This window comes from Ursus americanus, chromosome 28 (assembly GCF_024610735.1).
Source record: "Ursus americanus isolate L20-20 chromosome 28, mUrsAme1.1.p, whole genome shotgun sequence".
Classification (NCBI taxonomy): Eukaryota; Metazoa; Chordata; class Mammalia; order Carnivora; family Ursidae; genus Ursus; species Ursus americanus.
Window position 1 is genome coordinate 535,345 of NC_142154.1, and position 27,977 is coordinate 563,321.

Consider the following 27,977-nt stretch of genomic DNA (forward strand, 5'->3'; position numbering starts at 1 on the left):
CGGCTCTGCGGGAATTGAAGGCAGGCTTGCGGGCGGGGGCTGCGGACGGAAGTGGGGTTTGCTGCGAGTGTCCTCGTCGCTGCACGGTTTCCATACTGATTTCTTGCCTTGACCCCGAATTCAGAACGCCCCCGCGGGGGACACTGTGTTGCTGGGAGTTCTCGTCCGTCACTGTCACAACCCACTTTCTCCAACTCTGGTCAGTGTGTGCGGCCTGTTTGGAATTTGCTGACACTTGCTGTTGGCTCTGGGACAGGGTCACTTTCTGTTTCTGGGGTATTTTGAGGAAGGAGCACACATTGGTCGTAGGATTTTACCAGCCTAAGTACTTACTGTTTTTGTACTTCCTTCCAGGCCTTTCCGTGGCTCCGCGATTCTTCCTTGCTTGGCGCAGGTGGCCCTCTGCTTCGCTGGGCACGGTCGGGGGTGCCGTCGTGATGCCACCCCCCCAACCTGTGCGGCTGGTCCTCCTGGGACTTGCTCTTTGGCGCGGGGGCCTTCACGCTCGCAGCTTTGCCCCGTCTGGACTCTCGCGTGCATCGGTTCAGCCGCGTGCCAGGCTCCGCGCTGCGCTGGGAGCACGCGGCCTCTCCCGGAGCTCCCGGGGTCGTTAGCACATAAACAGACCGCGTCACGACCGTAGGGAGCACGGAGAGGAGGGGGTGGGGACCAGCTCGGGCGCTGGCTCAGACCCTCCCAGCTTCGCTGCTTGTGAACCCCACATGGGGGTCGGGCCCCCTCCCGCCCCAGTGTGTTCGTCTGTGAACCAGCCCTCCCCTCATGGGGTCTGGCCAGGACTGGGGGCCTGGCACTTGTAGGGGCTTCACTGTGTGGTCGCCATGGTCAGCGTAGGGCGAGTCCTCACGGTGAACGGTCACACAGAACATAACCGGAGGACCCGCTTGCTCAGCTTTCCCGCCGTCCCCCCCGCCCGTGTCCCTCGCCCTCCTTCCGTCAGCCTGCTTTTCATTACGTGTGTGTTGTCTGCTGCCAGAGCTTTCACTCGCCAGGGGAAGGGAGGACGGAGACCAGGGAGGAGGGGTCCGGGCCTCCCGTGGGGTTGGACCTTGGCGTCTCATGGGCCTGTCGTGACGTGCAGTCCCGCTGACACAGGAGGCGTGAGCGTATCCGTTGGGTGTGGTCAGCAGCTCTGAGCCTGGTGGCCCGGCTCTCAGCAGAGACACGGGGACGGTGGCCTGAGGGCTGTCACTTGCGGAGCCGTCAGGACTTTCACGCGGACCCTGTAACCTGTAGTGTCAGCTCCACAAGTCCTAGCGATTGAAGAGCCCTCGAAACATTACAGTTCGTCTGCACATTTTATGGTGATTGTGGGCCCCTGTCCCCACGGTGGCGTCCAGCCCGGAGACGGGGGCATGTCCCGGGGAACAGCCGTGGTCTCCGTCCCATGAGGGGCGGACACTCCTGGCTGGTCCGGGAGTTGCCCGGTGACCCAGGGGCCAGCGCAGCCCTGGGGACCCCGCAGAGAAGGGGAACACGTGGATAGAGGACGGTGCTTGGTGGGGCGCATTTGTCCCAGACGCCTCCCCTCCTCGCGGGCTTTCACCAGCCACCCCCGATCGTGTCGCCGCACTGGGCAGACTTGTCACCAGCCCGTGAGGCACTCTCAAGTCACGCGGCAGGTGCGGCAGACGGTGACAGCTGGTGAGTTTTAGGTGAAGGGCGTATCCGGTTCCTTGTTCTTCTCTGTCAGCCTTTCCAGAGTTTGAAATGTTTCAGCATGAAAATGGGAGGGTCGAGCTCTCCGGAGGCGGGCGATTCTGTAGTGAGCGCGCCGTGTGTGCGTGCTCCTTTCTCTGTCACCTCAGCGGGTGACGACGAAAACCCACAGAACACGTGTTGTTTCTCAAGTTAAGAAATGAACACAAGGGTTTGCTTTGTGCCACGTCAGCAAGCGCAGGGACGTGACGTGTTCGCAGCGTGAGGACGTAATCCTGCCTGCTCCGTCGTCGCCCCAAGGGTGGCTGCACAGACCATCGGGAGGGCCCGGCGGTCGGTCTCTTGACGCTCGCGCTCACTTGGTGGGGCTCTTGGCGGGGACGGCGATTCTGTAACTGAGAGACCTGCGTGAACCGATGGTTTTTTGTTCCCAACAGGATAACCTTCAGGGATACAAAACCCAGAACAAGTTCCTGAACAAGGAAATCCTGGAGCTCTCGGCGCTGCGGAGAAACGCGGAAAGGAGGGAGCGGGATCTCATGGCCAAGGTGGGTCGTGGCGCAGCTCTGTTTCCTGGTGGTGGGGGTCGCGGAAGCCTTTAGAAGCGGGCACACCTTAAACCAGTCCTGCCCCCACGCTGGGGGCGCGAGGTCACTGAATCTGAAATACAGGGTGCAGAGCACTGCGTACTCAGTGTCGCCGTGTCTGAGGTGAAGACAGCAGAGGCGCCCGTCGTGTCCTCATCGGCACGCGTCATGGGGTTTCGGAAAACAGTTCACTCCGACTCTCAGGTCCCCCAAACAAAGAGTATTTGGACTGTGGTTTTTGCTGTTGAGTTGCGTGGACCGGTTTCCCAACTGTAAACGGGGACGGTGGGAACCCGTCGGTGTGAGTCTGTCACCATTGTGCCCGGAAAGGCAGCACCCACCTGGCAGCTGTCACCCGGTGGCACTCGGTGTGCTAGCAGCCGCCACCGCATGTACCCACCTCACCTCGTGTTCCCGGACCTGCGTCCACGTGGTCCTAGGGCGTGTGTCTGGTGCGTCCGATGAGGCGGCAGACAGGAGCTGGCCCCGGGGTCCAGGGAAATGTCAGTGCCACATGCACGCCTGCTCACGGCCCATGTGCCCGGTGACAGCGTGACCTCAGGGACCGCCACAGGTTCCTGCCGCTGCCTTCAGCAGTGCGGGACTGATGCGGGAGCGGCGTCAGAGCTCTCACCGCCGGCCCCTGCTCCAGCCCAGTGCCCCGGAAGAAGGGGCCCGGGGCAGCCTGCTGCCGAGGTGACAGGTAGCCCGAGGCGCACACGCGTCTCCTGCCCTCCATGCGGTCCCCGGCTCCCCTCCCCTGCTGCTGGGGGCACCCGGGGGTTGCCCATCCTGCCTCCTGGTCGGGACGGAGGTGACCTCCCTGTTCTCTCCAGTACTCCAGCCTGGAAGCCAAGTTGTGCCAGATAGAAAGCAAGTACCTGATCCTGCTCCAGGAGATGAAGACGCCGGTCTGCTCGGAGGAGCAGGGGCCTTCCCGCGACGTCATAGCCCAGCTGCTGGAGGACGCCCTGCAGGTGGAGGGCCCGGAGCAGCCCGAGCAGGCGTTCGTGAAGCCTCACCTCGTCAGGTACGGGCGCTGGCGACTGGCGGGTGTGGACCCGTGTCCCATGTCCCCCGTTTCAACAGCAGTCGTCGTTCACGGAGGACTGAGCGCGAGTGTGTCCCGTTGCACACTCGTGACGAGCACTGTCCGTCACCAGAACGGGTGATGGGCGTTCTTGCTGTAACGAGCGCGCAGCAGAGCCGGGCTCAGGCCAGGTCGTCGAGTCCAGGACCTCGCTTCCGAGCGCGGCAGGGCCCGCGGTCCCCGCTGTAGCTCCGGTCCTGCTGGGAGCCAGACCCCAGGAGCGGGAGTCCCGTCCTGAGACGCAGCTGCTCCCACATGTGGTTCAAGAGCAGAGGGGGCCCAGCGTGGGGAGAAGGCTTGGCTAGCCCAGCGCGGTGGCTCAGCGCCCACGGAGGGTCTGACCGCGCTCTGGCAAGACCTGCCGTGTCTGAGCTCACAGCACGTGCGCCTCACCCCTGTCACGGAGTGCTCCTGAGGCCCACGTGCCAGGAGCTGTGCCAAGGGTTCTACCCGCAAGCACATGTGGACCGCTCGGCAAGGGGGGTGTTTTCAGCCTCACTCTGCGGACGGGGAGGGACGCACCACGTCCGCAGTCGCCCTCAAGCAGTGGGGGCAGCCTGAGCAGCCGGCTCCATGCCGCGCTCTCCACAGGGTCCGCGGGGCTGCCGGCTGCTGGGGGACACCTGTCTTCCTCCCTCGGGCGCCTCTGGGCTCCTCTGTTCGTGTTGTTTCCAAACCTCACCTGTAAGCAGAACAGTAACTGCGTGTTGATGTGTTTCTAGCTCATTATGGAAAATTTCAAGCCCGCAGAGGAGAGTCTCCTGACAGCCCCCCAGGCGCCCCTTCTGTGATCATTGTCAGTCTGGTTGCACCTTCTCCTCCCCCGCCCCCAGGGTTTTTTCTGGAATATTTTAAAGGAAATGCCAGACACCGTGTCCTTTCACTTCACGAACTTCAGTGTGTATTTCTAACTCTCACTGATGACATGTTCTGATTCACGAATCCTGCCATGCTTGCAACTTTCCAGCGTTCCTTCTGGAATCTTCCGGATGGGTCTACGTGGCTCCCAAGCTGCCCCTCCACTGTCGGAGGCGCAGGTGGAGCCCACACCACAGTGTCTCTACTCCCTCCCTCGTGGTGGACACGTAGGGTCCTTCCACGTTCCCTTGTGACAGATGAGACATGGCAAACATCAGGATTCGTGTTTCCACGCGTCCGTGTGCGGGCTCCTCTAGGGTGTAGACGAGATCTGCAGGATCCCCGACCCGCAGGGACAAGTCTCTGCGGCTCTGCTGGGTTCGCTCAGGTCAGGCCCTCAGCAGCAGGTGTGAAAGGCCCCGTGTTGGTCTTCTGTGGCTGACCTCGCAGATCCCCGCACAGCACCCGTTACGGTCTCAGCTCGTGCAGGCCGGCTGTCGGGCAGGCCTCCCTGGGTACTCAGGGTGTCACAGACGCTGTTCCTTCCCGGAGGTTGCGGGGCTCAGGGTGTGTCCCTGTTCACTCGAGCCGTTCCCTGGGGTTGTAGAGCGAGGGCTGTGTTTCCACTCCAGCTGTTGGGTGTGGCCTTCCCCACTTGTGGAGACCACGGGCATCCCTGGGCTCCGGCCCCCTTCTCCCTTCCTCAGCCGGCAACAGTGGGCCCCACAGTCTGCACACCCCCAGCCCTGCCCCCCACCCCCGCAAAGGGCTCCTGCATGTACGCTGGCCCCCGGACGGCCTGGGGTCACCTCCCTGCCCTCAGCTGTGTCAGTGTGATGCCGAGCGCCTCTGCCATACAGTGTGGCCAGCCACAGGTGTGAGGTGCCACGGCCGGACGTCCTTGGGGCCACGGTCCTGCCTCCCTCACCCACATCGTGTTCAACCTAATATCTACACAGATACGTTCTCCTTCATGTGTCTACCTCTTAAAATGATGTTTTCCAAACATGAGAGTTACACGTACAGACACATGCGACGTGTAAACGCATGTTCACGTGGCCAGTCTACCAGGCGTGTTTTTCTCCTGTGCTTTAAACTCTCTGGAATTGATTTTTATTCTAGTATCAGGAGATCTAATTCCATTTCCTCCCGTAGAGCTCGCCATGCGTCCCGCCCCGAGTGTCGAGAAGTTTCTTCTTTCCTCGCCGAGTTCCAGTGCCTGGTCCCAGGTCAAAGGGCCACGTATACGTGGGCCCGTGCTCCTTTCTCTTTGGTTGGTGTTTTTGTCGGAATCCCATCGTTCAGCTTTCCCTTCTGTTTTCTCAACAGTGAGTACGACATCTATGGGTTCAGGACGGTCCCAGAGGACGACGAGGAGGAGAAGCTGGTGGCCAAGGTCCGCGCGCTGGACCTGAAGACCCTGTACCTGACGGAGAACCAGGAGGTGTCCACCGGGGTCAAGTGGGAGAACTACTTTGCGAGCACGGTGAATAGGGAGATGGCGTGCTCCCCGGAGCTGAAGAGCCTGATCCGGGCAGGCATCCCGCACGAGCACCGCTCCAAGGTGTGGAAGTGGTGTGTGGACCTCCACACCCGGAAGTTCAAGGACAGCACCAAGCCCGGCTACTTCCAGACGCTGCTCCAGAAGGCGCTGGAGAAGCAGAACCCGGCCTCCAAGCAGATCGAGCTGGACCTGCTGCGGACCCTTCCCAACAACAAACATTACTCCTGCCCCACCTCGGAGGGGATCCAGAAACTCCGCAACGTCCTGCTCGCCTTCTCCTGGAGGAGCCCGGACATCGGCTACTGCCAGGGCCTCAACAGGTGGGTGCCCGGCCAGCGCACCCCTGTCTGCCCGACCCTCCCCTCCCCGCCAGGGTCTGAGCGGGTGGATGCCCGGCCCAGCGCACCCCTGTCTGCCCGACCCTCCCCTCCCCGCCAGGGTCTGAGCGGGTGGATGCCCGGCCCAGCGCACCCCTGTCTGCCCGACCCTCCCCTCCCCTCCAGGGTCTGAGCGGGTGGGTGCCCGGCCCAGCGCACCCCTGTCTGCCCCACCGTCCCCTCCCGTCCCGGCTAGCCGAGGAAGGCCAGTGTCGTGAGACAGCGTTGCCTTCCTCTAGGCTTAATTATGCAACGTCCCCGGTTTTGGAGTAATTGAGGGAAACAGACATACTTTCAAAAAGTTATCAAGAGCAGCAAACGTGGGGCGCCTGGCTGCCTCAGTCAGAGGAGTGGTGACACTTGAGCTTGGGGTGGTGAGTTGGAGGACCACGTTGAGTGCAGAGATTACTTAAAAATAAAATCTTAAAAAACACCACCACCATCAGACATGTTATCTGAAACAACTAAGTTTTCTCATTTTGGTTTCTTCTTACTCTTGTCATGCTCAGGTTTTGACCAGAAGTTTGATTTCATTTTAATTTTATATAATTTTATGTTTCTAATGCACAAAGTGGACACTGGTGGCCACTGTGTGTTTATACAGGGTCTCCGGGAATCGGGGTTGCCCCACCCGGCTCTTTAGCCGGCGGAAACCGAGCCCTTTTGGACTCGAGTCCTTCTGCAGGTGTCAGGAAGGCTTCCGCAGACAGGACACTGGACAGCCTGTCACATTTTGTGATGACCTGGGCTGCTCGTTCGGAGCCAGGCCCGGGAGACGAGGCCACGGGAGGCCCCGGGGTCTGTGCTGCACGGAGCTGCGCGTGAAGCTGCTTTGTGCTGCGTGTCCGGCCCACACGTCTCCTGCTCACGCTGGCGTGGCACCTGCCCCTTGCATTCTGTCCGTGCGGGAGCGGGGGAGCCAGGCTGGTTAGCGGTTCGGACCAAGAAGCAAGACTCTGGGTGCACTCTTGAGGAATTTCCCCAGAAGCCAAGTGCGTGCGTTGAGTTCTGACTGCTGAGGTTTATTCTGGCTGTTCAGGGGCCTTTGAAATCCTCGTGTGCCAGCTGCTGACCTCCAGGAAGGGCCGTCTGTTTGCATCGAAAGTGACCGTTGCAGGAAGGAAGGTTTCCAGGTGGAATGTGCACACCAGGGTTCTGGGAAGTCACGCTGTGTCCGTGGGGTCAGGACGGGGCAGCCCCCCTGAGCCCCGGAAGTGAAAGGGGCTTGGGCTTCCCCTCCACAGCCCCCATTTACAAAACCAAAAAAAGAGCCTGTAAATAGGAGGCTGCCGAACGACGCGGTCTTGTTTTGCTGAAATCCACAATTCACGTTGACTACTCAGTCTAAACATTCCCGGAAGCTGAAAACTTCTGAGGCCCGAAGGCTGCGGTGGGGACCTGTGCTTGCCTGGGGGTACGCTAGCACCCCGTTTACCTGGCGTGGTCGCGGAATCCGTTCTTCCCCACAAAAGCAAGACTTCCAGAAAACGAAAGCTTTCCATCTGCAACTGCATCGCCTTTGGGGCCTCTTTCTTTTAACCGTTTTCCTGAGTTTGCTTCCAAATAGTTTACGCGCACGTCCCGAGAACCCAGAACTTTGGTAGAAGAGCGTTAGCCTTTTCGGAGTGACTCGGGCCACCGTCTGGAACGTCCGCGAATCTAAACCACGTCCCGTGGGGCTGTGCGGTTTTGGACGCTTGGCCCTGTGTCCCAGCCCCTGTGGACGCCGTGGCTTTGCTTTCTCTCCTGTCCCTGCCACGGCCACCTTCCTGCCGACGGCACAGTCAGGCCTGCTGGAGGCACCCCCTTCCCACCGGCCCCGTGTCCCTCCTTTTAGCCTTTTAGTTTGCGATGAGGCCGTTGTAGTTTTACGTGAGGGTTTCCCGTGAGGCGCCGCAGCGCCGTGTCTGAGAGGAGGCTCTTGGATTCCAGAGGCCAAGAGACGGGCTCCTCTCTGCCCGTGTTGTGTCCAGACCCTGCCCGGATGCCTACTGGGAGCCGAGCCTGGGATCCCGGGGCAGGTCTCCTCTGGATTGGTGACCGCGTTGTGGTCGGGCCCCCCAATGGTGGAAGCCACGCCTCCTTCCCCCTGTGTGCCCGCCGTGGGTACAATTCCTCCCGAAAGCCCGTCAGAGCGGCGGCTCGTAAACCGTCTTTGTTCTTTGTCTCTTACGCTCACGCCTGGGTTTCTTGTGCGTGGAAAGATCAGCTGCATTAACTGTGTTCTTTTCCTCTTTCATGAGGCTGGTTGATCATCGGGAAGGAATTTCATCTTCTTTTAACAAAAACCAAATGAAAAGGTTGGGGGGAATAGTAGCATTGCTTCTCGAACCTGAGAAAATGCCTCCCCTGGGGCCCGGCCGGCTCGGTCGGGGGAGCCTGCGACTCTCGATCTCGGGTTGTGAGTTCCAGTCCTGTGCTGGGTGTGGAGATGACTGGGAAAAAAGGAAAGAAAGAAAATGACTCGCTCGCGTAGAAACGCCTGCTTGTCGTCGTTTCCTGGGGACGGGAGAAGGTGTGGCCGCGAAGACTGACGGCACACGGTGGGCGCCGCTGTCCGGACCGGCCGTGCGGCCTGGCTCGCGGGTGCTCACGGTGCCGCCATTTGCTTGCAGGTTGGTGGCGGTGGCCCTTCTGTACCTGGAGCAGGAAGACGCTTTCTGGTGCCTGGTTACCATAGTGGAGGTGTTTATGCCACGAGACTATTACACAAAGACGCTGCTGGGGTCCCAGGTACGTGTAGACACGCGGCGCCTCCGCCAGCGAGGTGGGAGATCCAGCTGAGACGGGACTGAGCTAAGCCTTGCTGGGGGTCCCTGCACATGCCACAGCTCTGACCCCGCAGGGGGCGCACAGGGCAGGGCGCGCCGCGGACCCCGGCCGGGCTGAGTGGGAGCCGGTGGGGCGGGCTGGCGGTTATGCGCCTGAGAGGCGGACCAGCCCCGCAGCCCTGCTGTTCGTGGTGCCTGCTCAGCTGTCCCCTCTGGCTCCCCATCCCCCCCACCCCAGCCTCTGCTGTCCCCCCCGGGCTCCACCATCCCCCAGACACAGCTGTCCCCCCTGGGCTCTGCTGTCCCCCAGACGCAGCTGTCCCCCAAACACAGCTGTCCCCTGGACACAGCCGCGTGCCTGGGCGGCTAAGCCATGGTCCAGGAATGTCTGGGAACCCGGTGTGTGAGCTCAGGTTCTCCAAGAAGCTGAGGCCGAGGCAGGAGTCGACAAGCTAGAGATTTCTGAGGGAGGCACTGGCGAAGGACCGCAGTGGGAGCGGGGAGGCGGGGGAACCCCCAGACCAGGGAAAGGAAGGACACGTGGGTGGGATGGATCTCAGACGGAGGAAGTTTGGCCAGGCCAGCGGGGAGTCCTCAAGCAGGGGCCACCTGTTACAGGCACGCGGCTCGTGGGAACAGGCTGCGTCCGGGCCTGCCGTGGTCACTGCCTGGCTAGGAGTAGCCAGAGGCAGTGCTGGACCCAGAGGGGCAGCGTGGGGGCTGCAGTCACCTCCCTGGCAGGAATGTGAGGGCCCGGTTCATGCCCGCCACGCCTGCAGCCCGAAGCCAGGGCCGGGCAACGCGCACGGGGAGAGCCCAGGGTTGTCCCCGTGCGGGCAGTCCTCACGTGGGCAGTCCTGGCTCTGGACCAGCCCCTTGGGCCCAGGCCAGAGCTCCCCTGGGCCAGGCTGGGCCCGCTGCCCAGCTGGCAACCCTGCTCGTGCGCCTGACCTTCCCAGCCCCACGGCGGCCGGCTGATGCCCTGGCAAGGGGTCGGCAGGGGGCAGGAGGGGAGTGCAGGTAGTTCTCGGCCCGCCCAGCCCGCCCATCATGGGCACTGCCTGTCTGTGGCCTCGACTCCTCCATGGTGCCAGCTCTTGTCTGGCAGCTCCCCGTGCTTGGGGGACCTCCCTGCTCCAGCCTGGGGGCGGCTCCCTGCCTTTGCCTCTGGGTCACCTCACCATCAGCCGTGTGGCTTCTCGGCTCTTCCCTCACCGTGTGACCACGTCCCTGCACAGAATCTCTCTGTCGTAAACATTTGGGGTGGCCTCTGCCTGGCTGGGCTTCTGGCCTCTGCCACCGGTGCTGCTTCTGTGGCGGCCCTGGCTTGCACCCATCCGGGGCTCCGGGAGCGCTACCCACCCCCCTCACTGGGGCCCTGACCGCAGCTGTCCCCACAGGCCAGGCATCTCGCTCCCCCACGGGCTTCTCGCTCCTCCGGGGATGGACGCCTGTGCCCAGCAGAGCGCCATGCCCGACCCAGCGAGGAGGGCGAGAGCTCCTAGTTTGATGTTGGTTTGCACGTGGCTTGTGGTGCCCCCACGGCAGCCCTGTGAGAGTGGGCTGTGGGGATGTGACCCAGCCCACCCCGTGTGTAAGCACTGGGGCTGCACCGAGGACCCTGGAGGCCACGCCCCTCTGCCGCCCCCATACCCGGGCGGCATCTGTGGGACAGACGTGCTGATGCCGCACGTCCTCTTGGGCCCAGGACTCGGTTCCCCCCCCCACCCCCCCGGAGCCCTGGGTTGTGAGCGGGCAGCAAGGCTGACTCTTCCCCAGCTCTTTGCAGCCGCCTGTCTTCCCCGGCCGCTCGAGGCGGGAGTGGGTTTCGGGCGCTCAGCGCGTGCCTGCAGTGTGCGAGGCCGGGCGTGCCGGGCTCCGTGGCGAGCGACCCGACGCTCCTCCCCTCCGCTCCCCTCCAGGTGGACCAGCGGGTGTTCAGAGACCTCATGAGCGAGAAGCTGCCTCGGCTGCACGCGCACCTGGAGCAGCACAACGTCGACTACACCCTCATCACCTTCAACTGGTTCCTGGTGGTGTTCGTGGACAGCGTCGTTAGCGACATCCTCTTCAAGATATGGGACTCTTTCCTCTACGAGGGACCAAAGGTGGGTCCGCTCGCCGCGTGACGGGTGGCAGAGTGGCCAGCGGGCCGGAGTGGCCCCTCGGTGTGCCGCTGCGGGAGGGCGCGGGGGGCCACCGCCCGGGCAGCCCTGAGCCGAGGGCCTCTCTGCTGACGGACGTCCCCGTGCTCCCCGCAGGTCATTTTCCGGTTTGCCCTGGCGCTTTTCAAATACAAGGAGGAGGAGATCCTGAAGCTGCAGGACTCCATGTCCATATTCAAGTATCTCCGTTATTTCACACGCACGATCCTCGACGCCAGGTGAGTCCCTGGGGGGTGTCCCCAGTGTGGCAGACGGTAGACGCGCTGTCCCTGCTCCCCAGAGAGCAGCCATCCCAGGGGTGCGGCATGTGAGCCAGGAGTGGGTGAGGCTGCAGACACTGATGAGGGGGAACGAGGAGGGAGGATGGCTTGTCCTTGATCCACCTGACACGCGTCCCACAGGCCGGTTTGTGTGTGTTCAGCGAGCATTCCCCGAGTTCTCCCGGCGTGGCGGGCCGTCCGCCAGGCACTGAGCGGGACAGACGACGGACAGGCCCTGATGTGAAGAGCCTGAGGGGAGACGCACAGCCTGACGGGCTGGGTGCTGCCGTGGGGGAGGCCCAGACCTGGGATGGGGCGGGTGCAGGGGCAAGGCGGGGTGAGCAGGGCTGGGCAGGGCGCAGCTAGGAGAGGGTGTCCTGGGCCCAGGGAGCTGGAGCAGCGGCGAGGAGGGGAGACGCAGCCTGTATGGGGCTGTGGAAGTGGCTCAGCCGGGGCAGCCGGGCGGGAGCAGAGCGGGACTGGGTCTCGTGCCTGGGGTCTTGGGAAGACGGGGGGCCAGGGGGCCAGGTGGCCTGGGAGGTGCCCCCAGAGATGGAAGAGGGAAGTGGACCTGGGAAGACCCTGGACTTCCGGCCGGGTACCATGTCAGGGGGAGTGTCCCCCCATCCCCCCCGTAGCCACACGGTGTTGCCTGTTCCAGGCGACTGTCCTCCATGTGCCCTGACCATGGCTTGCGGCTGCTCTGGCCACGCTCTCCGGGGGCTCCCACGGGGGCTCCCATGGACCTGCCGCTGGTTGGGCCGGGGAGGGTGGTGCTGCCCTGAACCACGGGGGAGGGGCGGGTCACAGTCCTGTGCTGCCAGGTGCGGAGCGCGAGCCACCGTCCCCGCCCATGCGTGCACTCCAGGCTTGTGCAGCCACGTGAAAGCCACAGATCCTTCCGCTGAGAAATACCTGGGGCCGTCCAGACCAAAAGTTGCTTTCAGCCTTTTTTTTTAAGATTTTATTTATTTGAGAGAGAGGGCATGAGAGGGAAAGCACAAGCAGAGAGGGAGAAGCTGGCTCCCCGCCGAGCAGGGAGCCTGACTCAGGGCTCGATCCCAGGACCCCGATATCGTGACCTGAACCCAGATGCTCAACCGACTGAGCCCCCCGGGCACCCCGCTTTCAGACTGTTTGGACTGTAGCTCGTAAGAAAGCTGCTTTGTCTCAGAACCTGGGACACCGGTCTGGAGTGTGAGGACATGACACAGAACCTGTTGAAATGTTGGTGGCTCTTGCTCAAGGTCTGTGTTAGATATTGCGGTTTTAATTTCTTTTTGTTACAAAATGCTTGTTGCGACTCCCCACGTGGACCCGTCCACACACTGATGTGTCACAACCTGCCTCAAACCCCCGAGGGCCCCCAGTAAACCGACAGGCGCCCTCTCCTTGGCCGGCTCGTGAGACGCCGTGGGGCAGCAGCCGGGCCTCATGGCCGCGGGGCGCCCGTTGCGGGGCGGGGGGGGGGGGGGGCGGCGAGCCCGGCCGTGGGACCCGAGGCAGGCACTGGGGCTGAGGTCCCCGGGGGAGGGGGCGCTGGGAGCAGAAGGGGCTGGTGGAGGCCACACTTGACTCCTAGAAGTCACCGCTATTTTTAGGGCCTCCCACTTGGGAAGTGGGGTTTTAGGGTATTTTCAAGCTGGATGATGATAGTGTCTGCAGCAGTGACCTAAGCTTCGCCACGTGGAGCCCGAGGGTAACGGCCAGCAAGACTGAGTCTGGGGCGACCCTCGAGAGCGTCCGCCGAGCTCACACGAGGTCGAGGTCTAGAATGGCAGGGCTGCGGGATTGGGCACCAGGGGCCCCTCCAGCCTCAGCGGCAGCGCCCCCTTGTGAGCGGCTCTGGGGCAGCTGCCCGGCCGCTGTCTTCAGGGAGTCAGGGTTCGCAGCCGCAGTGACGGGCCGGGACCCCGGGATTGTAATACGCCCCCCAGACCAGCGGTTCCACATAACTGAGCGGTTCTACTGGGGGAGGGGAGAGGCCGCGAGTGGCGTGTGTTCGGGGATGCCGAGTTAACAGGACTGAACAGTCCCGAGTCCGGGCTTCTGGGGTATTTGGCTGACCGGGCCCGCAGAGAGCCCTGCTGTGCCCGCGGGGCGGAGAGGCCGCCTGAGGACTTGAGTGCTTTCTGGGTTTGTCCCCTGTTGCGAAGAGGGGGCTGGACCCCAGGTCTCGGAACGGGGGGCTAACAGCTGCGGGAAGCGGGGCCGGTCTCGTGGGCCCCGGGTCCCAGGTCCTGGCTGGCACTTCCGTTCCCAGAGACCACCCCTCTGCAGCCCGGGCTCCACTTAGGCCAGCCCCGTTCTCCGGCCGCCCGTGTTCTAGAACACTCTGGGAACTTGGCGTTTGAGGCTGGCCTTTATGATCTTTGACCTCCTGCGGGAGAATGCTCGGGAGTCAGGCTGTCTGAGGCATGGATGTCTCCGCGGTGTAGACATCTGAGAACTCGCTGGCTGACGTCATGCCGGGTAGAAAACAAGGCCGGGGGCAGGAGGCCCGGGCAGTGGTTGTGCCGTCACTGCCACTCCTCGGGGCTGGAGGGAGGAGAAGCCTGGGACGGCCGCAGGGCCCCTCGGTGCTAGAGGAACCCCAGGCCAGGCCTCGGGGCACATCGACCGGCAAGCGGCTAGGGGCCGGTTAGCGGGATTGGTGCCTGAACCTGTGGATGGATGAAACCCATCGAGTGTCTATCTGTCCATAGACTGTGTCCAACACTGGTCACACGGCCGACAGGGTCTGACCATCCCTGTCAGGTGGGCTCCTTCCTAGTCAGTCCCAGGAAACCCTGAACCAGCCTCCTGCTGGTCCCGAAGGCTCAGGCACACCGGCCCTCAGACGCCCGGCAAGTGCCAGGCGCTGTCCTGTGCTCACGGTGGCCGTGCTGGTGACCCCACACCCCAGGAGGTGGCACTGTGGTCCTTCCAACATACAGATAGGGACTCAGAAGCCAGAAAGGGAAGGACCTTCACCTGCCCCATGACAGCGTTGGTCTCCATTCAGGCAGTGGCTCAGGGCCAGCCCCATAGTCTGTGTGTGTGGGGGGGGTGCTGGCCTCCAGCTGACACACCTGCCCCAGGCCCGTCCTGTGTCCTGCCCTGCTGACCTCTGTCCCCGTCCCGTGTCCTGCCCTGCTGACCTCTATCCCCGTCCCGTGTGCTGCCCTGACTCTGTCCCTGTCCCGTGTCCTGCCCTACTGACCTCTGTCCCCGTCCCATGTCCTGTCCTGCTGATCTCTGTCCTGTGTCCTGCCCTGCTGACCTCTGTCCCTGTCCCGTGTCCTGCCCTGCTGACCTCTGTCCCCATCCTGTGTCCTGTCCTGCTGATCTCTGTCCTGTGTCCTGCCCTGCTGACCTCTGTCCCCATCCCATGTCCTGTCCTGCTGACCTCTGTCCTGCCCTGCTGACCTCTGTCCCTGTCCCGTGTCCTGCCCTGCTGACCTGTCCTGTGTCCTGCCCTGCTGACCTCTGTCCCTGTCCCGTGTCCTGCCCTGCTGACCTCTGTCCCTGCCCTGTGTCCCGCCAGGAAGCTGACCAGTATCTCCTTTGGGGACCTAAACCCGTTCCCCCTGCGCCAGATCCGGAACCGGCGTGCCTACCACTTGGAGAAGGTGCGGCTAGAGCTGACGGAGCTGGAGGCCATCCGTGAGGACTTCCTGCGCGAGCGGGACACCAGCCCGGATAAGGGCGAGCTGGTCAGTGATGAAGAGGAGGACACCTGAGTGCCCCCCGCCCCGTGACACTGCTCTTCTTGCCCTCACAACCAAAGTGTGTCAAAGGGACCCACAGTAGGTGTCTCTGCTCGTTGGAGAGCCCGAATGTAATGCCCGTGGTCTCTGGAAATCTGCTGGGCGGACGCCCACGGCCACGCTGCCCTTTCTCCTTTCCACTCGGGGCGGGGTCTGCTGTGCGCACAGCATCTCCGTGCCAGGGTGGGGCCCACCCCTTGTGTGACAGGTGTGCCCCAGAAACTGCTGGCCATTTTCGAGTCTGTTGACAGCATCTGTCTGGGTTTTGTGCTTGGCTTGCACCCTAGAAACCTGCCGTGGGCCGTCTCCCCGGGCCGCCCCATGAGCGGGCGCGCTGCGCTCCTCGTCGCTGGGCCAGAGCGCGGCCGCTTCGGGGGCGGATGGTGAGCGCAGCAAGTGCGTCCCACGTTCGGAAGCGGCCCGGAGAAAACTCACCTTCCTGCGGGCCACGCCACCAGCCACGCCCCACGTCTGGACTAGTTTGGGGAGGGCCTGGCCCTCCGGACACCCCACACTCCTCCCTCGGCCCCAGCCGGTGTTGGCGGACTGCCGCGCTGCCCGTCCCCAGCCCGCCCTCTGCCCGGCACGGCTCCGTTAGGTTCTGCGGAAGCCCTTCTCTCTGAGTGGCTTGGGGGATCACTGGAGGGGTGCAGTCCGCACAAGCCGGGGACCGCCGTCCTGCAGAGCAGGCCCACCGCTGGGGCAGGCCTTGGTGGAGGGGACGGAGGAAGCTTCTGGGCACGCCCTCCAGGGCCAGTGCAGCCGCGGGGTGATGCTGCCAGCCCGTGCTCGGGGGTCTCCTCCACCTGCTGGGATGGCGGGGAGGCCGGCTGCCAGGGTCCTAGCCTGGGACACAGCCTTGGTGAGCCATCCCGGATGGGGCCCTCCCCAGTGCTGCCCAGAGCCTTCCGCGTTCTGGCAGCCGGCCTCCCCGCTCCCCGGGGCCAGCGTGATCCCGGCTGTGGGGTCAGCCCTGCCTCCAGCAGCTCGGGCTGCCCCGGCCGTCGCGCACCGGGAGCTCTGTCTTTCTGAAGCTCTGCGGAGAGGCTTTCCGTCATCCCTGCGCGGACCATCCGTGCTACACGTGTGGCTGCGGGAGTGTTTCCTGGCAGTGTTACTCAGATAGGAGAGAGACCATTTCATGTGGAATTTCCACACTACCTGGAGAAATTGGAAGTGATCCCTAGTTGAGACGTATCAGACACAGGCTAAGCGATGGAGTCCCTTGAGGAAGTGCCTTTTCTAAATACAGATGTTCTGTCTCGGTCAGCGTGTATCGGTGTCCTGGCTGGGCAGGCAGCTCCGCGTCCCACACCGAGCTCGGCTCTTGTGTTGTGAGGTTGGACAGGTTGGACGGCTTGATCTTTCAGATAGACGTGTTGCACTATTGCTCCAGGGAGGGGGTGGTGGCCGTCCGGCCTCGGGACGCGGCTTCACTGCCCTCCACACACCCCTCCCTGCCCCAGCTGCGTGTGGCTGACGGGCTCGGACTGAAGTTTCCAAGTCGACTTCCCCGGAACTGCCACACCCTGGGGTGAAAATGCTGCCTTTTGGAAGAGGTTGGTTTCGTCTGTTTTGCCCCAGTTAAGATCTTAAAAGCACCTGGATTGGGCCTTGGTGCCTGCCGTGTGTGGCTGGAGCCGTGGTCTGGGCAGTGGCCAGCAGCGCTGTTGGTGTCTCCGGGCGGTTGTCTGTGGCTGGGCAGTGGGCGTGAGAGCAGCGCGGTCGTGGGGGGAGGGGGCAGGGGACACTTTCCCGGAGGCCGGCCTCTCTCTCCGTGTCCAGAGGGCAGCAGGGGTGCTGGGCAGGCTCAGGCGGGACAGGACGGAGAGCCACAGGACGGAGAGCCGCAGGCCGCGCGCGCCTCTGCCCTCCCGGAGCCAAGGGCATCTGCTGGCTCGCACGGGGCGGGTTTTGTGTTTATGGGCTGAACATCTGTTAGTACTTTTGTATGTTTTTCACTACAGTTTATATTTTTATAGACTATTTTTATCAAGGTTTTTCTAGACTACATATATCTATTTTATACGAGTTTTCCTTTGTGAATGGCTGTGTGCACACGTGTGCAAACCCCAGCGGCCTGGGTTGCTCTTGGCTCCTGGGCCCATCCCTGGCCTGCGGGCTCGCGTGGACCGGCTTCCCCAGCGCCTCTCCTGCTGTCTGTGCTCACGCGCCCGGCGGCACCGGCGCGCCCAGGGCTGGAATGAGTCTGCTTTCCTCCCACATTGTATCCATATAGGAAGTATTCTAGGCCAAGTGCCAGTGCATTTTCTTTTTTTTTAAAACTGTATTCTTGCACAAATCCCCACCCTGGCTTTGTGCGGGGCTGTCCTGCACGTGCCCTGGGCAGCTGGGCCCGCCTGGGGCAGCCCCTGCAGGCAGGAGGCTGGCTGCCGCCTTGGGGGGCTGCGTGGGGGGCAGTGGCAGGTGACCTCCCCTGATGTCACTGCAGCTTCTAGGCTTCTCTGAGTTGTATTTTGGAAGTCATACTAAAAAGCCAAATAAACTACTAATTTGTATAACGTTCTGGTTTGAGATGCAGTTACCGTGGTTCGTGACGGGGCTCACCCCCAGGGCTCAGAGGGGGACAGGACTTCTGGGGGGGGCTCCCCAACCTGCCAGCCGGCTGTTTTTAGGTCCACGCTCTTGGTTTGCTCCGGGGTGTGTGGGATAAGATGCCTCGGTCGGCCGTGCAGCCCTGGGAGCCGGGGTCAAGCCGCAGGGGCACTGGGGGCACCGAGGTAAGTGCTTTGGGGTCCGGGGCCTCAGCCAGGAGCTGGAGCAGCCCCCCACCGCCCGTCACAGCTGTGACGTGCCCCGCCTGAGTCATGGGCTGTTTGCCTCCTGTCTGGGCTGACCGCTCCGGCCCAGCTGCCGCTGGGGACACCATCCCCCTCACCCCCATCGTCAGAAAAACACGAGAATGATTAAGACCAAATGTCTTTCCACGGTGTGGGGGAGGGGGCTCCAGGGAGGGTTCCCAGAGCGAGCAGATAAGGACCTGCTGAGCCTGTCTCCCCTGGGACAGATTCAGCGAGGCTGGGGGCGCCTGAGGTCACAGCACAGGAGCAGGGGCTGAGCCAGGCCTGGGACCCCCATGCTCAGCGGGGGTCAGGAGCCCAGAGGCAGAGGCCCCGTTCCCCATTCCTCGTAAGGGTTGCTGCCGCGGACAGAGCAAGCCCTGGGAAGCCATTACAGAGTGCGGGTCCCCAGGGCCTCCTTGGGCCGTGGAGCTGTTGCAAACACAGGAAGTCTGATGCCCCTGACTCCCGACCGCAGAGATCCTGGGACTCGTGCAAGCCCAGTGACTCGCTTTCCTGAGTGACCTCAGCCCACCTGCCTCTGCAAGAAGCAACCACAGGGCCTGCCCGGAGCCATGTTCCTGCCGGGATGGAGGGGCTCAGCTGCCAGGGGCAGGGCTGAGCGGGAGGCGGGGGGCAGGGGGGGCTCCGGGACAGTGTGGCCAGGGCCTCGAGCCCCGAGCCAGACCCATGCAGAGCCTTGGCTTCTCGGGTCCCGTGGAGCGTGTTACTGAAAGGGGTTTGGGGTGTGAGTGGAGGGTGGGCAGCTGGAGAGCAGCTCTGCCCTCTGTCCCATCCAGGTAGGGACTGGCCCCCAGGACAGACGCTTACGGGTGCCTTTAGCTTCTCCTGTGTCTTGTTCAGTCCCCGAGGAGTGACTTTCAGTGATGCCCTCCCACCCCCACCCAGCCACAAGTGGCCACAGGGCCCTCACCTCACCACGCAGCTCGAGGGCCACCGTGCACATTTCAGGATGTGTCCCCTGCAGGCGTCCACAGGGTGGGGGCCTGGACCTCTCTGAGCCTCCGTGTCCCCCCTTTGAAGAAGGGGGATTCCACCTTCTAGGAGTGGGACTGGGGAACAGGAACTAAAAGACATGGTCCCTTCTCCGAGGAGGAGCTGGGCCTGGCAGGGTCCGGGCTAGCCTGGCTGGAGCCCAGGACCCTCTGGGAGGACCTCACGCCCGTCGGCTGTCCGCTGCGCTCACCGGTCTGGCCCCCTGGACTCAGGTTTGGCAGGCAGGCGGGGCTAGAGTGCCAGGTCGCATCTGGGCCTGACGGGCACAGGAACCAGCTGCGACCAGCCCAGCCACCTCTGGACATGGAGCCCATGTCGGGAAGGGACAAGTGGGGGCCGGGAAGGGGGTGGCTGCCCGTCTGCTCCTACTTGCACGCCCATCACCCCTGAGGGGTCACCAGCTCCACTCCTCCTCCTCCCCTTTGGTGCAGGTGAGTTAACGGGGGGAGGGCCAGAGCCCTCACCGCCATCCCCAGGGGTCAGTCCCTGCTGGAGACAAGGGCCTTGCTGCCTGAGGTGGGGTGTGACCTGTCACTGTGAAACCACAGGTCTCTGAGATCCTGGAGTGGGGACATGGGGAAGGGCCAGAGGGCCTGAAGAGGGGGTGCCACCGCTTCCCTGACCTTTGCCAGGCCGTACCGCACCCCTCATCTGCAGCCCGCTAAGGCCACTGAACATGTCCTCAAGGACCCCTGAGGACGGAGGGCAGGAGAGCGGGCCTGAAATTCTCCCGGTGCAAGAGGAAGCCAAGCTGCACGCTGAAACTGAAGGTGCTCATTTATGTATAATAATAATAAAGGTTATGCAAACCGTTAAAATAAAAAAATACCTTTTCTTGAGGGAGGGGTCCCCAGCCCGCCACCAGCAGGCCAGGTTAGCACCTTCGGGGTGCAGCCCCCAGTGGGGCGTGAGGTCCGTGCGTCTGGGTGCGTGGGCCGGCCGATCCGTGCAGCCGGGCCCCGCTGGGGTGGGTCAGCGGCGGGCAACACGCTGATGGCCGCGGGAGGGGGCTCCGTGGCCCGGAGGGGGGCAGGAGCGGCAGCACTGGGTGCGGACGGCGGGCAGCTGGCATCGGCCCAGCAGACGCAGGGTCTCACAGAAGCCGAAGGACAGGCGGTCCCGCTCGCAGCCTGGGGGGGGGGGGCACGGGAGGTGGGACCCTCAGGAGGGAGCCCCCACCTGCACCCCCCCAGCACCTGCACCCCGCGGGGGGCCACCCTCCATCCCCCCAGGGCCTCAGGTCTCCAGCTATTGCTGGCCTCGTCCCACCTCCCCGGCCAGGGCTCTGGGGAACCGGCCCGGCTACACTCAGCTTTCTAGAGGACCCCCACTTCTGACCCCTTCAGGTGCTCAGGAGAAGCCAAGGAGCCTGCCACCCCTCTCCATCCCTGCTGACCCTCGGCGCCCCCGACAGGTCCTGGTTTCAAGAGAGGCCCCCATGCTCCTTGCCAGCCTGCGGTGGAATCGCCCCCCCAACCCTGACCCCTGCACCCGTCCTGCCAGACCTCCCTGACCGCCGGCAGCCACCTAAGTCTCAGCTTCTGGGTCACAGAGTCCCATCCGGCCAGGCCCTGAGCGAGTGGGACCCGGGCCCCGCAGCCCGTCAGCACAGCGCTCGTCCACGGCTGAGGCTTGGCTGGCCCTCCCGCCCTGTGCTTATCGGAGCTATTTTGGGAAGTGGTTTGCTTCCAACCTCCTGGCCTTGCTCCCGCGGCCGCGGACAGCCCGCAGCTGCCCAGCTCACGCCAGCAGACGTCTCGGGGGAGGAGGAGAGGAACGGTAGGGGACAGCCGTGGGCCCGGCGGAGGGCAGCAGCTCGAAGCCGCACCTGTCCACACAGGCGTCCTGTCGGTAGCCGGTGACCTCCTGCAAGCTGCTCACCCTCCGGGGGGGGGGGGGGAGTTCCCTCCTCTGGCAAGAACCCCCACCTCCGCAAACGGATGTGGGTCATGCTAGGTCAGCTGCTCACCGTGGTGACCACACACCCTGGAGTTTCCAGACTTTCTAAATGTCTTGCCACGCAGCCCCACAAGCCATCAAAACATCCTGGGGCCCCAGGATCTTGGCATCCAAGTCCCCTCCCCGAGCTGGCCTCCACCCTGACCGCCTCACTGGGGATGGCTGGTGGCTCAGCCACCCAACCATCGCCCCCCTCCCCCGTCCCCCGCCTGCAGTCCACCCGGCCCCCAGCATACAGCACCGCCGCCCGAGTCCCCGGGGCCCTGAGCCCAGCGTGAGGGGCAGCAAGGAGCCGTGGCCAGCCTCCCTGCAGAGGCAGAGGCTGCGTGCCATGGGCACGGTAGATGCCGCTGGGAGATCGGACAGGACGGGTGGGGGCAGGGTGGGTAGCACCTCTGTGGGGCCCTGGGCAGCACGGGAAGGCAGCCGCTACTCCGGGCCTGGACCGCGGCTGCCAAGGAGCCAGCCACTGTCGAGAAGATGGGTGGGGTGGGTCCCCGGGGCGCTGACGGCCGCAGACTGTCCTCGGGGGAGGGGGCAGTGGCTGATAAGCACGGAAGCTGCCGGTCTCTCCCCATTGACAGAGGGGGCCCCGGGCTCTCTTCCTGACCTCACAGCAGCTGACCAGGTCGATGCAGTGAGCCCCTTCCCCGAGCACCGTCTAGGCCCCTTCCCCACAAGACCTCGCTTCTGCCCCCCCACACCCATTCCCCAAGCATGGGGGCTCTCGGCCCTGTGTGCTCCAGGAAGGGGCGGCCCAGAAGGGAAGTGGAGCCCAAGGCCACACAGCTGGGAGGGGGCCCAGGTGTGACTCCTTGGCCAGCTTCCTGTGCTCAGCGCCGCCGGGGAGGCTGGGGCTGCCGGAAGACGTGTGCGCTTGTGTCCACAGCCACCGCTGGCTCGCGCCCTTCCTCCAGGAGGACACAGCTGGCCAGGAAGCAGCCAGCCGCTGGCAGCCGGCAGGACCCTGGCCAGGAGGCCGCAGTGGACGCTCCGGGGCACTCCTCCTCCGGCCAGAGCGGGGGCCAGGGGCTCACCCAGGCCTGGCCTCACTCGGCCGGTCACGAACACCCAGGGGGAAAAGGAGCTTGCTCGAGGTCACACAGCAACTTGGCGGCCACATCTGCAGCCTCCCCCCCCTTCCTGCACTAGAGAGGGGTGCCTGGGAGCACCTAGGGGGCTGGGCCCCCTTGGCTCCGGCCCTGCAGCCTCATAATCCTGGGACAGCCGGGGTGGTGGGCCGACAATTTGAGGATCCCGTCTCCCGCCGTCCTCCCTGCCCCGACCCCCTGCACGGTGCCGCTGACTCACGTGGTGCCTCGGTGAGCTCACAGTCCTGGGTGCCGCACGGCCGGGAGGTCTCCGGCCAGGCCTCGTGGCTGCACTGCTCACTGTCCTCCTCGGGCAGCCCGGTCTGGGTGTTGACGCACCGGACCAGGCGCCGCTGCACGCCACCGCCGCAGGGGGCTGAGCACTGTGGGGAGGGGGGACAGGTGAGGCTCCCCCCTTGGCCAGGCTTGGACCTGGGGGGGCACCCCTGGGGCAGCGGCCAAGCGCCTTCCCCAGGAGCAAGGCCCTGCACCTGCAGGCCTGTCCTGGCCCCTTGGCCCTGCCCCCTCAGAGCCCCCCAGGCTCCGGCTTGTGGGAGCCTCACCTGCCTGGAGGGGCCCAGGAGCCCCCAAGGCTGGAGAAGCCACCAGCCCCTGACGCGGGGCCGGGAGGGTGGCCGAGGTGAGGCGGCGGCGTCTCAACCAGGGCCCCCCAGCCCAAGTCAGGCTTTATCATCAACTAGGGTGTCAAGTTGTGAATAGGTTTAAGCTCTGCCGCCTGTGCCAGGCCGCAGGCTAAGTGCCTACTGGGCCGCTCCGTTTACTCCCTCATGCCCCCTTCCCAGAGGAGGACACAGGCCCAGCGGGCGAGGCAGCCTGCCCAGAGCCACTCAGCAGCCACGGGGACAGCCACAGAGCTCCAGCAGGCCCGGCAGGAGGGAGGCCTGCGCCCGAGGCCTCGCTCGCCACGCCGGCACCCCCTCTGCCACACCGGCCTCTGCTCTGCTCCCTAAACACTCAGGTCCCTCCTTCCTGCCCCAGGACGTCACACTTCCTGTCCCCTTGTGCCTTTGCTTCCAACCAGAGTCCCGCAGGCCTCACCCCTGCCCCCCCCAACACACACACACACACAAGGCCTTTCCTGACATCCCAGCACCCGCCTGTTTCCTTTCGTCCCGTTCTCCCCAGCAGGCTGGAGCTTCGGCAGCGTGGGGACCTCATCCGGCCGCCACCCACACCTGCGGTGACCAGAGAGCCTGGCGCACAGCACAGGACAACTCCTTGAGGGCACGCAGGACTGAGCGGTGCTTGCCGGGCCCGTCCCTGGCCCGCAGGCTGGCTCACCTGGCCCCAGGGCCCCACCACCCACTGCGTACAGGGGTGCGTGTTGCAGGGCCGCGTGCTGTTGGGTCTCAGCGCCTCCTCGCAGAGGCCCGGCTCCGGGCAGGTCACCAGACGCTGCTGCTCGCCGCCACCGCAAGCCTCCGAGCACTGGAAGGTGGGATGGACAGGGAGACGGGTCAGGGCGTGGCCGGGGCCTGAGGACACCCCCCCCCACCCCATCCCGGGACCCCCAGACCTCACCTCCCTCCAGGAAGAGATGTACCAGCTGAGGCAGGGCTGCACCCCGCAGGGACGGCGGGCGGGCGGCATAGCAGGCCCCGGCTGGCAGTGGAAGGGTCGCAGCGGCCGGAGGTCCTGTGTGTCCACGCACTGCACGTCCCGCATCGAGGACCCTCCGCCACAGCTGCGGGAGCACTGCAGGCCAGGGAGCAGTGTGAGCAGACCCCACGCATGCACACGCGTGCACGGCTCTGTGAGGGGTGGCAGGGCAGGCTGCGGACAGCCCCCCACCCCTGCCCGGGAGAGCCAGCCAGCCTCAGGCTGCAGGTGCGGAGCCAGGGCCGCCACCGCAGGGGACAGGACGACAGGGAGGTGCAAGGGATCGGGTGGTAACAATGAAATTCCGGGGGGGGGGGGGGTACAGAGAAAAGGGCAGGGCCAGCAGCGAAGGGGCTCGCGGTAGGTCAGACCAACCCAGGGAGAGGCGAGGAGTCAACAGGAGGAGCCCAAGGACGGAGGCGCAGAGCCCCCCCAGCCTGCACCGGGGTCCATGCGGACCCGGCTTGCTCCCCGAGCCCCACGCACCTTACTCCAGTTCCCCGTGTGCCAGGCAGCACAGGGCCTCAGGTGGCAGCGGCGGGCGGGCTGGGGCCGGCCGGCGGCAGCGCAGTCCTCCTCCCGGCCGGAGCTGCAGCGTACGGGCCTCCAGACGGCACCCAGGCCGCAGGTGGTGGAGCACTGGGGGCCGGGGCACAGGCGTGAGGGCAGGCACATCCCCTTCACCCCCCCTGAGCCCCACAGCTTGCCCATCAAGGTGGGGGGGGGATCCTGGTGGAGCCAGAGCCTCGCTTTCCCCATCTGCAGAATGGGCTCCTCCACCCACCTCCCGAGAAAACTGAGGACAAAAATTCAAACACCTCCACGAGCAACTGTCCCTGCTTACAGGGGACACAGGAGGTGGACCAGCTGTCATGACCAGGCTCGCTGCTCCCCAGAATCACCTAGGAAGGGAGTCTGGATTCCTCGCTGAGTCCCTGCCCGTCCCTCCCCACCCCAGAATGAGGAGTCTGAACAGAACTTCCACAGGGGCAATGCAGGGGCGCCGGTCAGCTTCTGTCCATCCAGTTCAGACCCTCCCTGGCCCCTGACTCAGCGGGGAGGGTGGGGGCGGGGGGCCAGGCGGCGAGGGCCTGACCAGCCCCTGGAAGGGCCAGGCCGAGCCCTGGGGAGCCTGCTGGGCACAGCTGTCCAGGGAGTGCCCTGCCCGGGAGCAAACAAGCCAGACAACGAGCGATAGAGCTCCTGGCTGCCCCCCAACGCTTGTGCCTGCCTGGCCTTCCCAGCAGACCCTGTGCTGCTCAGGCATGGACGTCAGGGGACCCCAGAGACTAGCAGATGGGCCCCTCGCCACCCCCTTACTGCTCCGATGGGAACATGAGGCTGACAGGGCGGACTGCCCCGGGGGGCACATGGAGGGCAACAGGACTGATCTGGGGTCAGGGGCTGCCAGTTCCCAAACCCCAGAACCCCCAGGCATCTGGAAGGCAGCCGTTTCCAAACGAGGAAACGGTCAGCAAGGTCCTGGTGAACCCCAGCCCCTCTTACCTCGCTCCAGCTCCCCACCTCCCAGCTGGCATTCGTGGCAGGTGGCAGGACCTGGGTCAGGCTGGGGTCCAGAGGCTGGGCCTTGGGGGCTCTGCTATTGTTGGCTGAACCGTCCTGAGCCAGTACGGGGCTCGGGGGCACCTCAGAGCCGGGGGTTTCCGGCTGCCCCATAGGTCCTGGGCCAGAGGCCAGGCCCCAAAACGTGTGCTCAAGGCCAGGGGGGGCCGTCAGAAGGAAGGTTCCTGGCACGGCCGCGGTCTGCAGGTGCCACGGGGCTGGAGGGGTGGGAGTCCCCTGTTCCAGGGGGCCGTCCCCGCCTGTGGTCGCTGGCAGAGCAGCTGGGGGAGGAGGGGAAGGAGCTCTCCCGACGGGAGGCCGCAGCTCAGTGTCCCCAGGACCCAGGCCACCTTCCAGAGGTGGTTCCCAGGCCACAGTCCCTGCCGTCCATGGATCGCCTGTGCCAGGACTGGGGGAGGTGCGGGTGGTGCTGAAGGAGGGCAAAGGGGGCGACATGGGGCGGGATCCTGGGGGCAGGCTGGTCGCTCCGAGGTCTAAAGCTTCCTCCTCTTCCCCCTCCTCCTCCTCCTCCCCCCACTCCTCCTCCTCCTCCTCCCCCCACTCCTCCTCCTCCTCCCCCCACTCCTCCTCCTCCTCCCCCCACTCCTCCTCCTCCTCCTCCTCGGACAGCTCGTTGGCCCCCGGCCGGCGCGGAGGGGGAGTTTGGCTCTGGCTGTCTTCCCCTCCTGGGAGGCTCCCAGGGGCAGCAGGCGTCTTCGTGCCACCGACTGAAGCAGGGGGCCAGGGCCAGCTGGGGAGCCCCATGTCTGGGTGCCTGGCGGGGGCATCTTCCTCAGGTAAGAAATTGACCAGGAGGTTCCCAGGGGCCTGCTCCGAGGGTGGGGGCAGAGAGAGGCTGGGCCAAGGGGCAGGGGACTCTCCCAGTGCCCCCTCCTTTTCGGTCCCCGGAGCCTCTGAGGCCGGCAGGCGGGTGCTTATGGGGGGCTCGGCAGGACTGCTCAGGGGTGGGGGCGTCCAGTGCCCTGCCCCTGCCAGGTCCGGGTCGGGCTCCTCGTAGGACAGGTCCTCGTGGAAGTTAATGAAGTTGTAGTCGTAGTAGAAATCATCAACAAACACGGGCCCCGGCGGGCCCAGCTCAGGGTCCTCCTCGATGGCATTGCCCATGCCGGCCGGCTCAGGTGACGAGGGGGGCAGAGGGCGCGGGGCCAGGCGCGGGGGGATGAAGTCGATCTCATTGAAGAGCTCGTGGCTGGAGGAGCCGCTGCCTGAGCCTTCGGGGTCCAGGGCCTGAGGACAGGGCGGCAGGGAGCAGGCAGCCCCGCTGGCTGGCCGCTGGGCCTCATCGCAGGGGATGCCGGTGTCATTGGTGCAGAGGACGCTTCGGTGCTGAGTGCCCTCCCCGCACGTCGCCGAGCACTGTGCAGGAGACCAGGCTGAGGCGCTCGGCCCGGGAGAAGCTGGCGCCTACTGGGGTACCCTGCCCCCGCCCAGTGTCAGAGCGAGAGGCCTCAGCCAGCCCTCTCTGACCCCGTTCAGCTCGAGACCGTGGCTGGCAGTGGTGGCTTGCCAGGGCATCCGAGTCCCTGAGGCTTTGGGGACAGGGGCTGGCCCAGGAAGGCCCCAGCCCCCCTCCCACCGTGCTGCCTGGCAGTAAGGGCCACCTGAAGGCCCTCTCCACCTCCCCTGGGGGCGGGCCCCTCCCGACCTGACGCTCACCTGCGACCAGCTCCCCACGGCCCAGGTGCCTGGACAGGGCACATCCCGGTGGCAAGGGGTCTCAGCAGGGGGCCGGGGGAGGTGCGCGCAGGCGGGCGGCTCCAGGGCGCTCTGCTCATCCAGCCCCACGCTGCGGATGCAGAGCACAGAGCGGCGGGCGAGGCCCCCAGGCCCACAGGAGCTGGAGCACGGCTGCCACTCCCCTGCCCACCACCTGCCGGGCACACGGGGTCCCGGGGGTCAGGTCTAGGCCGGCGCCAGGACGCAGTCCCCGGTGTTCCTGCCACCCCCACCCCTCGGGGCACTGGGCAGGTTCCCAAGCACGTCCAAGATCCCAACCACACGCGACCTGGGCTGTCCCAGGCTGGTGCTGGCGGCCTGGGGAGGGGGCCACCAGGGCCCGGGGTTCAGTCTTGGGAAAGAGGCCACGCCCTGCTTTCTGCTGCTCCGTGGGCCCGTGGGACTCAGGAGCCTGGGGTGGGGTCAGGGATTAGGGCGGGCTCACCGGGCCGGGCAGGGCTCCTCGCTGCACTTCCTCTGGCGGTCATCGGGCCGGCCCAGGGGGTCGCAGTGTCTCTCGTCCACTGGCCCCGCCTGTCGCTCAGTGCAGTACACGCTTTGCCTCTGCAACCCTGGGGGCCACAGGGGCTCAGCCTGGGCCTGGCACCCGGGGTGCCCCCTGCCCGAGCTGCCCTGCGCCCCAACACAAGGCCATACCGGCTCTAATGGAAGCTCCCAGAGCAAGGCCTCCCTGCCCCCTCTCGCTGTCCTCCCAGCCTTCACCTCTGGCCCTGGAGCGGGCGCAGAGTGCGCAGGCTCGGGGGGACGGGGGGCCAGCCCCTCGGCTTCCTAGCTGGGAGGCCTTGGGCAACTCACTGGGCCTCTCTGAACCTCTGTGTCTTTGTAACAGCAATACCTGCCTCGAAGCCGCCAGGGAGTGAGGACACCATGGGGTCATGCAAATCCAACCCCAGCCTGAGCGCCACCCATCCCGGCAGGGTCCGTGCTCAGAAAAGGGGGAGCGGCGAGGAACCTCATCAGACACCCCCCCGCCCCCCAGCTAACGTTCCTATCCTGCCCCGGAGCCCATGATACCTTCGTCACTGTTCCTGTCCCTCTGCCACCGCCTGCCTCTGGGCCTTTGCACGGCTGTGCTCCTCACCTTCACCATGCACCCCCACCCCCTCTCCAGCAGAAGGACCCCCTCTAGC

General features: G+C 64.9%; 2 protein-coding genes and 1 long non-coding RNA gene across 7 annotated transcripts in view; 2 read left to right on the forward strand and 1 right to left on the reverse strand.

Annotated features, from left to right (window-relative positions):
- TBC1D2B (TBC1 domain family member 2B) overlaps nucleotides 1-17,560 on the forward strand; it is a 59,353-nt gene extending 41,793 nt beyond the window's left edge. For all 4 annotated transcript variants that reach the window (XM_045804457.2, XM_045804459.2, XM_087856572.1 and 1 more), the window contains exons 7-13: nucleotides 2,115-2,225; nucleotides 3,101-3,294; nucleotides 5,542-6,036; nucleotides 8,709-8,826; nucleotides 10,787-10,972; nucleotides 11,126-11,247; nucleotides 14,816-17,560. In XM_045804457.2, the coding sequence (XP_045660413.2) occupies nucleotides 2,115-2,225; nucleotides 3,101-3,294; nucleotides 5,542-6,036; nucleotides 8,709-8,826; nucleotides 10,787-10,972; nucleotides 11,126-11,247; nucleotides 14,816-15,011 (1,422 nt within the window). In that variant the 3' untranslated portion in view covers nucleotides 15,012-17,560. The remainder of the gene's footprint in view (nucleotides 1-2,114; nucleotides 2,226-3,100; nucleotides 3,295-5,541; nucleotides 6,037-8,708; nucleotides 8,827-10,786; nucleotides 10,973-11,125; nucleotides 11,248-14,815) is intronic.
- A 2,122-nt stretch (nucleotides 17,561-19,682) lies between these two features.
- ADAMTS7 (ADAM metallopeptidase with thrombospondin type 1 motif 7) overlaps nucleotides 19,683-27,977 on the reverse strand; it is a 39,005-nt gene continuing 30,710 nt past the window's right edge. Inside the window, exons 17-26 of one of the 2 annotated variants that reach the window (XM_087856573.1) lie at nucleotides 27,272-27,398; nucleotides 26,767-26,980; nucleotides 25,694-26,466; nucleotides 25,652-25,653; nucleotides 25,033-25,583; nucleotides 24,013-24,165; nucleotides 23,449-23,622; nucleotides 23,209-23,355; nucleotides 22,127-22,289; nucleotides 19,683-19,986 (exon numbers count right to left, since the gene is read on the reverse strand). In XM_087856573.1, the coding sequence (XP_087712699.1) occupies nucleotides 19,829-19,986; nucleotides 22,127-22,289; nucleotides 23,209-23,355; nucleotides 23,449-23,622; nucleotides 24,013-24,165; nucleotides 25,033-25,583; nucleotides 25,652-25,653; nucleotides 25,694-26,466; nucleotides 26,767-26,980; nucleotides 27,272-27,398 (2,462 nt within the window). In that variant the 3' untranslated portion in view covers nucleotides 19,683-19,828. Of the gene's footprint in view, nucleotides 19,987-22,126; nucleotides 22,290-23,208; nucleotides 23,356-23,448; nucleotides 23,623-24,012; nucleotides 24,166-25,032; nucleotides 25,627-25,651; nucleotides 25,654-25,693; nucleotides 26,467-26,766; nucleotides 26,981-27,271; nucleotides 27,399-27,977 lie in introns of both variants that reach the window. The other variant, XM_087856574.1, reaches the window with a different exon arrangement.
- On the forward strand, nucleotides 23,618-27,950 carry LOC148107535 (uncharacterized). Its single transcript, XR_015722053.1, has 3 exons — nucleotides 23,618-23,754; nucleotides 25,720-25,886; nucleotides 27,677-27,950. It is a non-coding gene; the product is annotated as an uncharacterized LOC148107535 (long non-coding RNA).